The 12,923-nt window shown below is 61.6% G+C and overlaps 1 protein-coding gene across 1 annotated transcript in view; it reads right to left on the bottom strand.

The window, feature by feature from the left end:
* MNEG_5769 (hypothetical protein) overlaps positions 1–2,337 on the bottom strand; it is a gene marked incomplete at both ends in the record, with an annotated part of 9,513 nt that extends 7,176 nt beyond the window's left edge. Inside the window, 6 exons of the mRNA XM_014045755.1 lie at positions 588–710; positions 999–1,148; positions 1,391–1,469; positions 1,709–1,770; positions 2,017–2,139; positions 2,287–2,337. Of these exons, the coding sequence (XP_013901209.1) occupies positions 588–710; positions 999–1,148; positions 1,391–1,469; positions 1,709–1,770; positions 2,017–2,139; positions 2,287–2,337 (588 nt within the window). The remainder of the gene's footprint in view (positions 1–587; positions 711–998; positions 1,149–1,390; positions 1,470–1,708; positions 1,771–2,016; positions 2,140–2,286) is intronic.
* Positions 2,338–12,923: the final 10,586 nt, after the last annotated feature.

The following is a 12,923-nucleotide window of genomic DNA, read 5'->3' on the forward strand; positions in this document are numbered from 1 at the left end:
GGGGGGGGGGAGCGGGCGCTCGGCGCGCCCCCGGGCACGAGGCCGAGTCGGGCAGGGGGTGGGGGCAGGTGCGACTGAGCTTGCTGCCCCGGGCGCTGGCCGGCGCACTCGGTGCGGACGGACCCACGACCTGATCACCGATCGGCCTGGCTCACAAGCGATGCATGCAGGCAGCGCCTGGCGCATTGCTGACGCTCCTGCCCCGGCCCGCCCCCACAGCCACGCACCCTCCGCCCAGCCCTCACCATCCCCACCCACACAATGCCCCATTCCACGCCCCTTGCTCCAGAGCTGCACCTCCGGCTGCTTTGCCCCCACCCTGCAACATTGCTGCCGCCCAAAAGCTCCGCCCCTGCCGCCGCGCCTCTGGTAGCAGAAGCAACCCCAGCCACCCGCTTGCCGCCCATTTGGAGGGGTGCACGAGGGTCCCGCATGCCACCCCTCCCCTTGCTCCCGGCCCTCACATACACACACATAACACACACACAACAGCCAAATCAGAAGCTCACACATGCACACACAACTACACACATGCATACACATACACACACACGCGCGATGACATCATAGCCAGACCGGAAGCCCACCAGGCGCCGCCTCATGTCGCGGTCAGCCAGCTGCGCCGCGCGGTCCGCCTTGAGCCGCGCCGCCACCTCGCGCTTCAGCCGCGCCTTCTCCTCCTCCTCCCGCTCCCACCGCTTCAGCTGGGCCTGCGGGGCACAGGCAAAACGCCATGTGCTCACGCGTGTGTCATGATGCGTGCCAGGCGGCTCGGCGGTCTTCCCGCGCTCTCAGCGCTGCTTCGCATTCCTCGCTTGCCCGAGGCTTCTCGGCAGCTACCTTGTGCTCTTTTGGCAAATACCACAACACTCTGCATCCGGAATGACCTCGTCACCCCCCAAATACTGGGCCGAGGGCTGAGAGGGGGACGACGAGCGGCTGCTGCCCCAGCAAGCGGAATTCAAACCCTCACACCGTCTTTCGTCCAGACCGCCCACCTGCTCCTCGTGAAAGTATGCGACCTCCTCGTCGTGCTCCCGCGCCTCCCCCGCCTCGCGCATCGCCACCTGGCCGGCCAACTCGATTTGCAAAGCGCGCGCCGCCTCAAGCGCCGCCGCGCGCTCGGCCGTGTCCTTCGCCTTGCCTTCCTGCGAGGGGAGTTGATCAACGACCATATAAGCTTGCTCAGCGACACACATCCTGGAGGATGCCTGTCGAGAGCGATACCTATAATTCAAAGTGGCAGGTGCCCCAGCCCATCCGCTTTTCAATATGCCCTGACCACTATTGCACGGCCGGCAGCACTCCACCTGCCGCACCAAAACTTGTAACCCCGGCCATCAAATCCCCTGAACCTTGTTACCCCGGCTGGCCACTGGCGCCCCCAAACCTTGATGTGCATCTCGTATATCTTGGCCCACTCGTCGGCTTCCTGCTGCGCGCGCTTCATCGCCGCCAGCGTGCTGCGCCTGCGCGGCGAGCCGCGGACGCACAAATGTGGTTGATGCCGGCGGCTCGAGCGGGCATGGGCGGCGCTGATGCAATGGTGTTGGCATGTTGGATGACAAGCGACGCACGAGAGGCCCGCACGGGCCATCAGCTGTGCAGCAGCAAGCTTGCTGTGGCGGCAGCAGCAGCTGTGCGGGCGGCGGCCGCAGCCAGCCGCCCACCATCTCAGCCAGCACCCCGTCCCTGCCCGGCGGCTCACTGCGGGGTGCCTCCTGTGAGCTTGGCGCGAATCCTGTCCTCCAAAGATGAGAGGTCCTGCTCCTGCAATGTTGTGAGACCGAACTGCGTGCCTTGAGCAACCGCCCGGGTCAGGGCGGCTCGGGGTGTCTGCAGTGCGGCCTGCGCCATCAGCAGGGGCTGAGTCACGCATGCCGCTGCGGCTGCTGGCAAAAGCGTGCTGTGCTCGACAAGGGCTTGCGCAGGCTGCGGCACGCGTGCTGCTGAGGGTCATGCCCCGGACCTCTGCAATGGAAGGCACACGCATGTATGGGCTTGCCGCTTGTGCACTGGAGACACAAGCGCAATCCGTCTGCTGCTGCTGCTGCTGCTGTCGCCGCTGCGGCTGCTGGGGCGCACCCGCATGCCGCCCGCATATTCCATGAAGGCTGTGACCTCCGCCGATATGATTTCCTGGGCCTTCAAATCACCAGCCAGCTCCTGCGCAGTACGTGCTGCACTTCAGCTGCATGCAACGCACATTGACGTGTGCGCATGCGGGCAGCAGCTGCGGCATGCGATGCACGCGCGCAACCGCGTGCTTCGGTTTCGGAGACGCACCGCAAACTTGGCGCGCATGCGCTTGATGAGAGCGCCTTTGAGTACTTCCATCGTGGTTGCCGATCCCGGAGTGGCCTGCGAGGGAGACAAGCAACGCGTTTCGTGCAGTCCACACTGCGTGTGCGTGGTCAATGCGGCAGCTCTCCCGACTAGGCCTTCATTCACCGTGCGGCTGCCCGTAACAAGCCTATTCGCTGTCCCTGCTCTCGTAGCGGGCGCGGTGCCCGTGATGCCAAGCCCTTTGCTCCCGGGCCGCGACGCCATCGCAACAACACAGGTCTGTGCGTGGTTGATGATATATATGTACAGGGGAATTTACAAGTAAAGTACACTCGCGACACGCGCCTCTTGATACAACGCAAATCGGCAGCGCAAGGGCCGCACAGCTCACATGCCGCAGAGCACCCAGCTTGCCTGTGCAGTTTGCAGGAGCTCCAGCCACCAGCATCATACGTCGAGCCTGCCTTGCCGCCAACCCTCCTCCAGTTCGACCCGCCGCGGCTGCTCGCTCCCGTGCTGGGCCCACGCCTCCGCTTCCCCGCGGGCCTGCGCCGCGCCGGCCGCTCGCACTTCCATTCTGTAATGCGCCCACTGGCCAAACCTGACGGCCGCCATTGCAAGGTTGGCTGCGCCCAGCCACCAGCGCACGCGCCGGGCGGCGGCGGCGGTGGCGCGCAAGGCGCTCCTGGCCTGGGGCAGGAGGGCGACGTCCGTCTTCGCCCTCATAACCAGGAACGCTTCCAGCTTGGCTAAGGATGTGGTTGCGTGGTTTGAGCATAGCAGCGATTCCATGGTTGCAGTCAAATTAGGAACATGCTAAAACATTGACAATCAGCATGCAGCAACCCACAGTGGGCAAGACATGGCCGAACCAGCTGCCTCTCGCGCCACCCATGATGGACGGCTGACGCTAGCATGAGCAAAGTTCATCGGAACCCGCCCTCAACACTGCTGTGCGACCCACCTTGCGGCCGCGCCCCCTTTCCAGCCGCCTGCCCCGCTGCCGCCGCAGGAGTCGGGGCGTCGCCGCCGCCTCCCTCCCCCGCGCCGAGCGACGGGGCACGCGCCCCGGAGGCGTCGCTGCCGCCGCCCGGCGCCCCCGCACCCTCGAGAGCTTCGGCTGCTTGGAGGCCTGGCGTGTTTGTGCGCGCGGCGTAGGCGGCAGTAACCCGACTCCAGGTTGTGGGTGAGGAGGTGGAAAGGCCTGGCAAGCAGAAGATCAGCAGACACAAGGCTGGTGCAGCTGACATGCTGGGGGCTAGAGGCACGCGTGCCTTTTCACAGATGCGCGACCGCGGCGCACCGTTCAACCGGACGAATGCCGCCGTGTCGGGGACCTCTGCTTCGAGCAACTGCGACAACGGCCAAGTTTTGGTTGGTTCCGGGGTGCAGGCGGAGGGAACAGCGGCCGCAGCTGAGGCATGCCGCCTGGGCCCCCGAAAGGGAAAACAAGACGAGCTGGAAAGGAAAGACTGCAAGGGCACAAAGCAATTTCGTGTCGGGCCTTGTGAACATGGTGTGGGGCCTCACCTTGAGTAGGGACTCCGCCCTGTGAGCCATGCGCGCCACTACAAAGAGCGCCGGGACAGAAGCCACCAGGAAGACGGCGCCGGCGCAGCAGAGCGCGAGGAGCCCCAGCGACTGGAGGAGCGCAGGCAGCTGCAGCGCAGGCGGTGCTGCTGCGGCGGCGGCGGCGGGCAGGGCACGGATTGCGACAGGGCGTCGCCTCTGCGGCAGCGACGGCGTCGGCGTCATGATGAGCGCCATGCCACTGCTCGCGAATGCCAGGGCGGGGTCACATCTGCGGGGAGGTGTGCAGCGGCGCCACTGAGCTTGTGAGCGCCCGGGCGCCAGTCAGCGGTGCAGCGATCCACATGAGTCAGGTGAGACGCCCGCCACCTCACGCGCCATGAACCGACCTGCTCCTTCTCTGCGCTGTGGTGGTTGATGTATCCGTTGGTGTGCCATGCCGAATGAATCGTGTTTGTGGGACTCTGCAGACACTCAGTTGCGATCTGCTGCCAACAGAGGTATCCAAGACAAGCCGCTCGCACATTGCTGCACTTATATGACGGTTCTACGGCCCTGTTAAGGCCCTGGTACGGGCCCTGCGTTGATTGCAGACTGGCCGGCGCGGCTGTTCGCCACGTCGATTGCTAATCAGGCACATAGAGTATGAGTGCCAGGCTCATCATGCGGCGCGTCGATCAGCGGCTCTGTTGCACCACCCAGCATGCGCGGTGGTGCGCAGCTGCCGCATCAACAATTGGTTGTGCACCAAGCAACAGCAGGGATACAGGGCGTCACCTTGCACACAGCAAGGCTATGTGTTGTGCTAGACCTGGGTGCGACCTCAGGTCCCGCTCGCGTGTTGATCTTTCTGCTTGTGACGCGCACATCGCGCACAGATGCGGCGGCAGCATTCCCGCGACAGCCGCAACTGCCGACGACCGTTGCAACCTCCTCTGCGTCAATCACACAGGCCACCCGCCTCCAGACAGTCTTTGTAAGGGAATGTGGGGTTACGGGGCCGCTGCGGCAGGGCGGCCACGTCAGCTGGCAGCACTGGCGTTGGCTGGGCCCTCCGCTGACGCGGCAGGGGCCGCCGAGCTGCCCACACAGGCGGCCTTCAGTCCGACATCGTGCGAGCGCGCGCTGCGCACGATGGTCAACCAGCTGGGGAGTGCTGTTGACTGGGCTCAAGAGGTGCCCTGGCTGATGCCGGGATGTAATTGCAGCCCCCAAAGCTCCACTGGCCTCGCCCCGACTACGGCAACTCCTGTCCGCCCGCACCCCCACAATTTCACCAGCAGCGAGAGAATGCTATGCTGACCCCCCTGGACGCTGACACCCGGAGATGGGAGAAGTCACCGCCCACCGCCTGCTGCAGCGAGCCAAGTTCGCGCAGCGTCACGCGGTCATCGCTGGTAACAACCAGTGCATTGCCCACCACCAGGACGCGGCGATACGAGTTGGTTCGCAGCGGGAAACATCAGCCGCGCGTGCATCGGTTTGCAGCTTGGGACGATGAATATGTGCAGCAGCGCACCTCTGCGGCACTGCAGCTTTCTGCTCAGCCCTTGATCATGCACATCAACAAAGCATGCAGCTCGGTTGAGCTTGCGTTGAGCAGCTCCGACTTGCGTATCATTTAGGATTACTGGCCTCAAGCCAAACGCACCTCCACATGCCGGCCCTCACTCCCCGCATCTTGTTGTTGATCGCGGGCGACGCCGCCAGGGCGCTCCGCCTGGGCGCCTTGGCGATTGCCGCCGTCCGCCAGACAGCACTACTGCCGCCAGCGCCGCCGCAGCCGCCCGCACTCGGGCCGCTGGCGCCGCAGCAGCCCGCCCCGGGCTGGTCAGCCTGGCAGGCCGCCCGCGCCTGCCGCAGCCGCCCGCGCAGACGCGCCCCGCGGCTGTTGGCAGGCGCTTCTGCCACTCTGCCCAGCGTTTGTTCGTCGTTCCCCGGCCGCCACCCCCGCCGCCGCCCTGCGGCTCCACAGCCTCCCACGGCTCTGCTACAGCCCGTGCGCGCCGCGCCCAACCCTCATTTGCCATGCCCATGCACCGGGGGCAGCAATCGGCGTGACCACGTTTGTGGCGCCGCAGCCTCCTGCATGCTCCTTCCCGCCCGTCGCCCTCCCTTGAGGCGCGGGTGAACGAGCTTTGGTCCCGCCTGCATGTCATGCGCCGCACAGTCTACACAGAGCTTGATCTATCTTCTCTTGACTTGCATAGGGGGACCTGGCCTACCAACACAACATTGCCCTGCGCAGGCACTGAAGTGCCGCGGCACACATGGGTGGTTAGGTGCACATGCCTTGTCCACACTTGTCACCCTCTTGCGCCCCGCCTTGCTGAGCTTGGCGTCTCCCTTGGTTTTCACTTCGCTTCGTTTGCTCACATGCGTTGTGGCTTGGGGCCTGGGCTTGGGGCCCTGTGCTGCTAGGTCAGAGGCCGATCGCTTGTTTCGTGTTGCCCTCACTGCATGCCCTTGCGTCCTTCTGCGCTTTCGAACGCTGATCAATCTGGCTTTGCAATTGCACGCTCTCTGCCACATGCATTTTGGGCTTGCAACTGCCCGCGTGGTTTGCGCTCTTCGTCATCACCGCCTGTGAAGCGCGCAGCCGTCCGTGCTTCGCACTCGCGCCGATCCGTGCGCTGCATGCATTGCCATTTGGGTCCGTTTGTTGAAAGTGGTGGACGTGTCTTCACGCCTGCGGTGCCCAGCCGGGGGGGCATTCAGTCATGGCTGCACTGCATGGGGTTGCTTGGCCACAGCCTGCGCCCGGCGCCCGTTGCGCGCCGGCGCTCATTTTGCACGCCAGCTGTCCCGCGCATTCAGCTGCGGCGCGCAGCGAGCTTCGGGTGACCCGCCACCCGCCTTTCTGCCTGCCGCTTGGATGTCGCCGCTTTTAAGGCCGCGCCCATAACTGCGAGGTTAGTTGGTCTGCCACATTCCCCTCGCATTGCCCCTTTTGCGATGGATCCCAATCTCGTGTAAGCCAGAGGCTGATCACCCTTTTGCCGAGTGCCTTGTGGATGCGCCCGGAGGCAGTTGGGTCATGCAACCACACAGCCACAGCCATGCATCACCAGCGAGGAGCCACCCCGAGATAACCAGAATGACGGCCACCGTCGCTCAGCTTCCTGCTTGTAGGCTAGACTCTCCTCTGCAACTAGTCGTGGCTGCACTGCATCGGATAGCTTGGCCTCAACCTGCTCCTGACGCCCATCACGTACCCGTGCGTATTGTGCTTGACGAAGCATTGAGATGGCCATCAATTAGACTTTGGACTCACATGATCCCACAGTCAACCGCTATTTGAGCTGTCCAGGCACATGGGAAGTGACTTTTGAAGCATCAGTGTTGTGCAACTGGGACCAAAGTGGCCGCCGTGCGCCGTACAAAGCAGGCGTGCACAAGGGCGTCATGTTCCACTCTGGGGTGCATTGTGCACAAGCGCGCGTGTGCAGGCAAGTTTGCAACACAGGTGTAAAGCGCGGGGCGCAACATACTCGCACAAGCAAATGATGTTCTCTGTATGCAACAAACTCCCACATATCCAAATACTAGTTACATGCGGGTTGCAAAAATGTCTCCTGAGCCATTACGATAATTCCGATGCTGGTTTCAATCTGTGTGCACACCGCCAAGCAATATTGTAGATAATGTGCGTAGGTGTGCAGAATCAGGAGTTGGCCTGTGTGGATTTCCAGTCCCAGAAAAAAGGTGGCCAGGTGTGTGTCACCACAAAGGTTTTATGATGGCTGCTTAAAACGCCATACAGGTTCAAGGATAGGCTGTGCAGGTTTATAGGGGCAACAATTGGGCTGTCCTGTTTGTGTCGCTTTCACAAAGGTGCTCGAGTATAACACATTCAACAAGTGGCATGCCTGCCTTGAGAATATGCACCACCCGTCTTGTCACGGGTATGTAAAGACACCTCTTTTGCTCACGAGCGATGCCAGTTGAGGTGTGTACGAGTGAAAGTATAGGCGTGCACTATATGTTGCACTAATCATATCTATTTCACATGACTATACGGCGCAGCAGGTGTATATGATTCTCCATGCTTCTTTTTGCAACTGCAGCCCCCACCCAGTCATCACTTGACCAGGGCGGCAAAATGCTTGATGCCTGTCCAGAAAATTGATACTACCGCGGCCTGTAGCAGTCCATTGTGTTGACATCGTCTCGCAACCCCGCTTGTTCACTCCAACACAGGTGTATTGAAGTTGAATCTGTGGAAATAGTTGACACATATTGAGGGTGGTGTCAAGAGGGAAGGACTGCCGTTTCTTGCAATGAGTGCGTATGATTGCTGCAGGAGAGAGAGAGAGACTACGCAGGCTGTAACGCCCGCGTAAATTTAGGAAGAGGGGGCTGGCTTGCGGGGGCCGAGGCCGCCGCGCCACCCCCCCACCAATTGATAATTGACTGCTGCAGGCGCTATACGTGACAATGTCTTGGTGCACAATTCCCACCCGATCGCCGCCACGTTTGAGGGTCCACATCAGAAGTGCCTCATTAGATTCGCAGTTGACATGGTGGCGTTCCAGGAAATCTGCGGAACATGCAACAACGCACATTTGTCAGTGATTGTATGATCGCTATGTATATGGTAGTTCTTGACATAGCTGCTGCATTGTCAGACCACTCACGCAATAAATAAGATCAGGGATTTGTGCGCACCTACACAACCATCGCCCCATTCGTTTGGAGCCGTGTTGCGGCGCCTGACTGACCGCACCGACGCGGGGGTGCATGCGTACTTAATCCGCATACGCGCTTGACCAGGACCTGGATACTGCAATATGTGCATGTAAGTGCAAGCACATGATGTGTGAGTGATGAGTTTTGCACCAAGTAAGGGGTACAGCAAAACAAAGGTGGTTGCCAAAGTTTGCCGCATCATCGCATGAGTATATATTTGTCATGTTTGCAACATGTCCAGACAAATTGCATCAGTATTGATAACCTTTCCCAGCAATAATGCATGAAAGGTGAGTGCCCACATTGTGCTACTAGCATCATTACCACACGCTGAAAACGTGTCACCACATCAGTACAGGGAGTCACATGCTCGGCCAATCTGGGGGCACAGCAGCGTAACCGTGCGTACACGCACGCCTGCATTTGCATGCGCACACTCGCGCATCTGACTGCTGTGATCAATATAAGTGCATGATCAATGTTCCAGGTCCTGTGATCCGTGTGTTGTCATCCGCACCTTCATCTCGAGCTGGAAGCCGCGCAGAGCTGAATTGTCGGGGCAGTCCTCGCCGATCACATGCCTGTCCAAGAATTCACTCCTGTATTCCCTCATCGTGGTGAAAAGTCCTGATTTTTCGCCTGCACATGCATGGCAGAGGAAGGATGATTATGCATCAAGGTGATGAGTAAGCGGAGTGGATATCCTCGTCGACACGAGCATCGACGTCTGATATCCAAGAATTCACCTCAGGCACAAAGACATGGTCAGTCAGCCGAACAGATAGACCACAAACATGCACGATGCGCACCTGCATCATTCCATCTGGTGTAGTAATACTCTGGCAGGGTAGGTGGGCAAGGGGAGATGGATGGTGTGCATGTGGATGTAAGTAAGGATAGTAAATGGCACACGGCATCATCCATTTACACCTCCGCGCGCTTCACCTTGCCTTCATACACACTTGAGCTTGCACAGATCGCACGTACATACATCACAGGGTCGCATATCCAGAAGTACATGAACGTGTGGCTGCATATGTGTGCTATTATTATTGCTTACACTTACCCTGCCAGTCCTGCGCAGCTTGATTCCCCAGCAACGTCCTGCTGGTCAGCTGAGAAATTGGCGCAAGCACAGGTTGGGAGAGATTTGCTCGGCAAGGTGTTCGCAGATACCCCAGATGCATGCATGCACAGATGCATGCACATGTGCACATGTGCAGCAGAACAACAATCAATACATGCTTCGCACCTTTGTGTTGACGGCCGCAAGCGTTTCACTTGGCATACAGAGCAGTAGAAGCAGCGCAACGAGCAGCGCGAGGCGCATCGCCTTTGGGTGTTGGGGGTTGGATTTTGGGGGATTGCAGAGGGTACGTTGGTTGGCTGGCGCCGTGGACACCCGTGGCTCTGCTCAACTGGTTGTGGCCGTGTGGCTCAGGCCGGGCGGGGCACGCGACTGGCGCGACAGGGCGTTCGAGGAGGCAAAGAAGGCCGGCCATGTGCAGACTGGGGCGCTGTCTCCGGAGCCAGATATGGCTATGAGAAACTGCGAGGTCGAAAGGTGTAACCGGACATGCCTCTTGGGACTCGGCCGGGTGGCCAATGACGTCGATAAAATACACTGCAGGCCTGGAGGCAGCCTGAAGCCCTCTCTCTAGCCGTCCGCGCGGTGTGGAATGGATCCCAACGTGAGCGCGTCTGGCCTGCGCCCCTCTGGTGTGCTGTTGCGCCGAATCACACTGGCGGTGCCAGGCGCCCACTGCAGCTTTCACAAAAGTGCACGCACAGGTTTGCTCACCAGCAGCGCGCCAGCCGCCGCCAGGGGCGCGACTGGGCGGGAGCGCCCCATCACTCTCAGCGCGTAGGTAGGCCTGCAACCACAGTGTGCGTGAGGTGGGGCGCGCGGCTGGATCAAGAATGGCTCACATGGGCCGGCGGGGGGTGGGAATGGGGGGGCTAATGTCATCTTCTGGGTGGGTTCGGCCACGGCTGCGCTGCAGCCATCCAGTGCTCGGGATGGGCGGATCAAGGCTCCATGGCAAAAGGGAAGCACAATGGCTGCCCGCATCTTCAGCAGCATGTAGGGTACTGTACAAATGGGGGGTGCCTCACCCCAGCGTCGTGGAAGATCCCTTGTGTGCTGGAGGTGGTGTGTGGTGCAAAGTGAAAATGAAGCTGTGGGCAGATCGTCCTTTTTATGGTGCGGCAAAACGCTCCTGCAAATCCTACTACAGGCCTACAGTACCGTAATCGGGCTTGGGCTACCGTGTCTAGGCGATCCGCGGAGCTGGTGCCGGGTGCTGGGTGGTGGATCTTGGTCAGTCGCTTTGAAATGTCGATCTCAAACGTATTTTTGCAGCTCCCCATGCAATGCTGCGAAGTGACATCGAGGGTCTACTGTACTGTACCTTTTCCATCGGGGGAACCTTTTCGTTCCACGCGTGCAGATTGTCAAGTTGTCTGCAAATTTCGGGAGTTTCGTGTCAGCAACGACAACGCAATATGGTTCGCTGCAAGGCGCGTGATGAGCAGTGTAGACCAGAATGAGCAGTCCGCACGCGATGGCACTGTACGTCCGCACTGCTCGGGCTGCTGCGCCCGGTCATGCACCACCCATCCAGCGATGCTGTGAGCGCTGGGCATGTCGTCGACGCAAGGATGCAACTGTGTCGTCAACGGCGCGCCAGGAGAGCCCGGTCGGGTGATGTGAGGGCTGGTGGGCGTGCTTGTTGCAAGGCTTGCCAGCGCTGCCGCGCGCCGCCAGCTCCGGCTGCCCGGCAGCGCTGTGCGTTGGCGGTGTGCTGCCTGCCGTGATTGTGTGCTCCTGCAGCCACCAGCCTGTGAGATACAGTGCTATCTTGACCAGTCGCGTGCCTGCGCTGCCGCACCCCTCCCAACCTGACCAAAGCGCCATGACCCGCGGGCCCCGACCCATTCGTGCACAATACAGACGCATGCCGCCGCCGCCGCCGCTGAGCTTTCTTGCTGCCCGCTGCCGCCACCCGCGCCGAGCCCGCCCCGCTGCCGCCGCCCGCCGCCGCCGGCACCGCAGGTGCCGCCCGCCCGCTGCTCGCCGTCGGCGCCTCACGCCTCGCATAGCTTGTTCGTTGCCGCTGACACGGCCTCCTTGCCGCTGCAATAGCTGCACTCTCGCACCACATTCGATCGTGAGCGCCCCAGAACCATGATAGATGCACCGCAGAACCATGCCGCGGCGCGCTGCGTGCGTTGCGGCCCCGCTGATGCAGCCGGCGCCTCGACACTTGAGGCGCTGGCGTCGATACGCTGACGTCATCGAACGCGTCAGCCGGTCCTCACGCCTGCTGACACATCAGCCGCTCGAGTAACGATAAAAGGTTGGGTAGTTACACTGGCCAAAACAGCAAACAGCCAATTAGTAACTCACTGGTCAAGCATCCAAGCAGCCGGCGGCCCAAGGACTGCCGTCGGGTAATGCGACAATCAAACGGCGGCAACAGAAAGGCGCCCATGTCGCGCCCGTCACGGATGTTGATCGCGACAGGTGGTCTATGTGGTTGTAAGTCACGGCACGGCCGCTGCAGAAATGCAAGGCGGCGGCGTTGGGTTGATCCCCAACAACATTAGGCGGGTCAGACAAACAGACGCGTGCGGCTGCGGTTGGTGTTGGGGCCGGCACACGTAACTAGTAAACACTGCAGGCCGGCCGCTCCGCCGCGAGCGGAGGGGTGCGCCGCGGAGGAAAGGCGGGGCGTTAGTTGGGGCTCTCTCGGGAGCCGTGTTGGAGGAATAAATAATCAATGCGGGGTGGTTCGATGCACCCGCCTGCGTGAGCACGCAGGCCTGGGCAGCTCCCTCCCCTGGGTTCGTTCGACCCCACCCATCCGAAACCCGCACGCCCCCTGCCAATCAAATGTTGCGCCTGCACCCCAGCCTGTCATCATTAATGCGCCCACATCCCCTGTAAGAGACGGGCCCCCCGCGGGGGCTGGCCGGCAGTGGTCAAGCACGGCGCTGAGCATTGCCGTGTGCCCGCGGCGCGAGCCCGGCGTTGTGCAAGGGCCCTTTGCCCCCAAAAACGGAGCACGCTTTGGCTGCGCCTCGACCGCGCCGTTTGGCGGAGCGCTCGGGTCCCAGCAGCCGTGGCCCAATCACCCGGCCTTAAACAGCCTGTGGCACCGCGGCGCCGCTCCAGGGTGCCGCGGTGCCGCCGAGCAGCGCCTGGCGCAGACGCCGCCCCGAAGCTGCCGCAGCCCTGATCGATTCGCTGCAGACGGCGACGGGCGCGGCCCAGCCGAGCTGCCCCGCCCCAAGAGGGGCGATGCCATGCCGCCTCTCAACCCCCCAGCCCTGACTAATCACCTGCCTGCCTTCCCCAGACCCCCGCCGGCGCCCCAGCCTGGGCGGCCGGCCGCAACCCCCACGTTCCGCCGGCC

Source organism: Monoraphidium neglectum, assembly GCF_000611645.1.
Source record: "Monoraphidium neglectum strain SAG 48.87 unplaced genomic scaffold scaffold00881, whole genome shotgun sequence".
Classification (NCBI taxonomy): Eukaryota; Viridiplantae; Chlorophyta; class Chlorophyceae; order Sphaeropleales; family Selenastraceae; genus Monoraphidium; species Monoraphidium neglectum.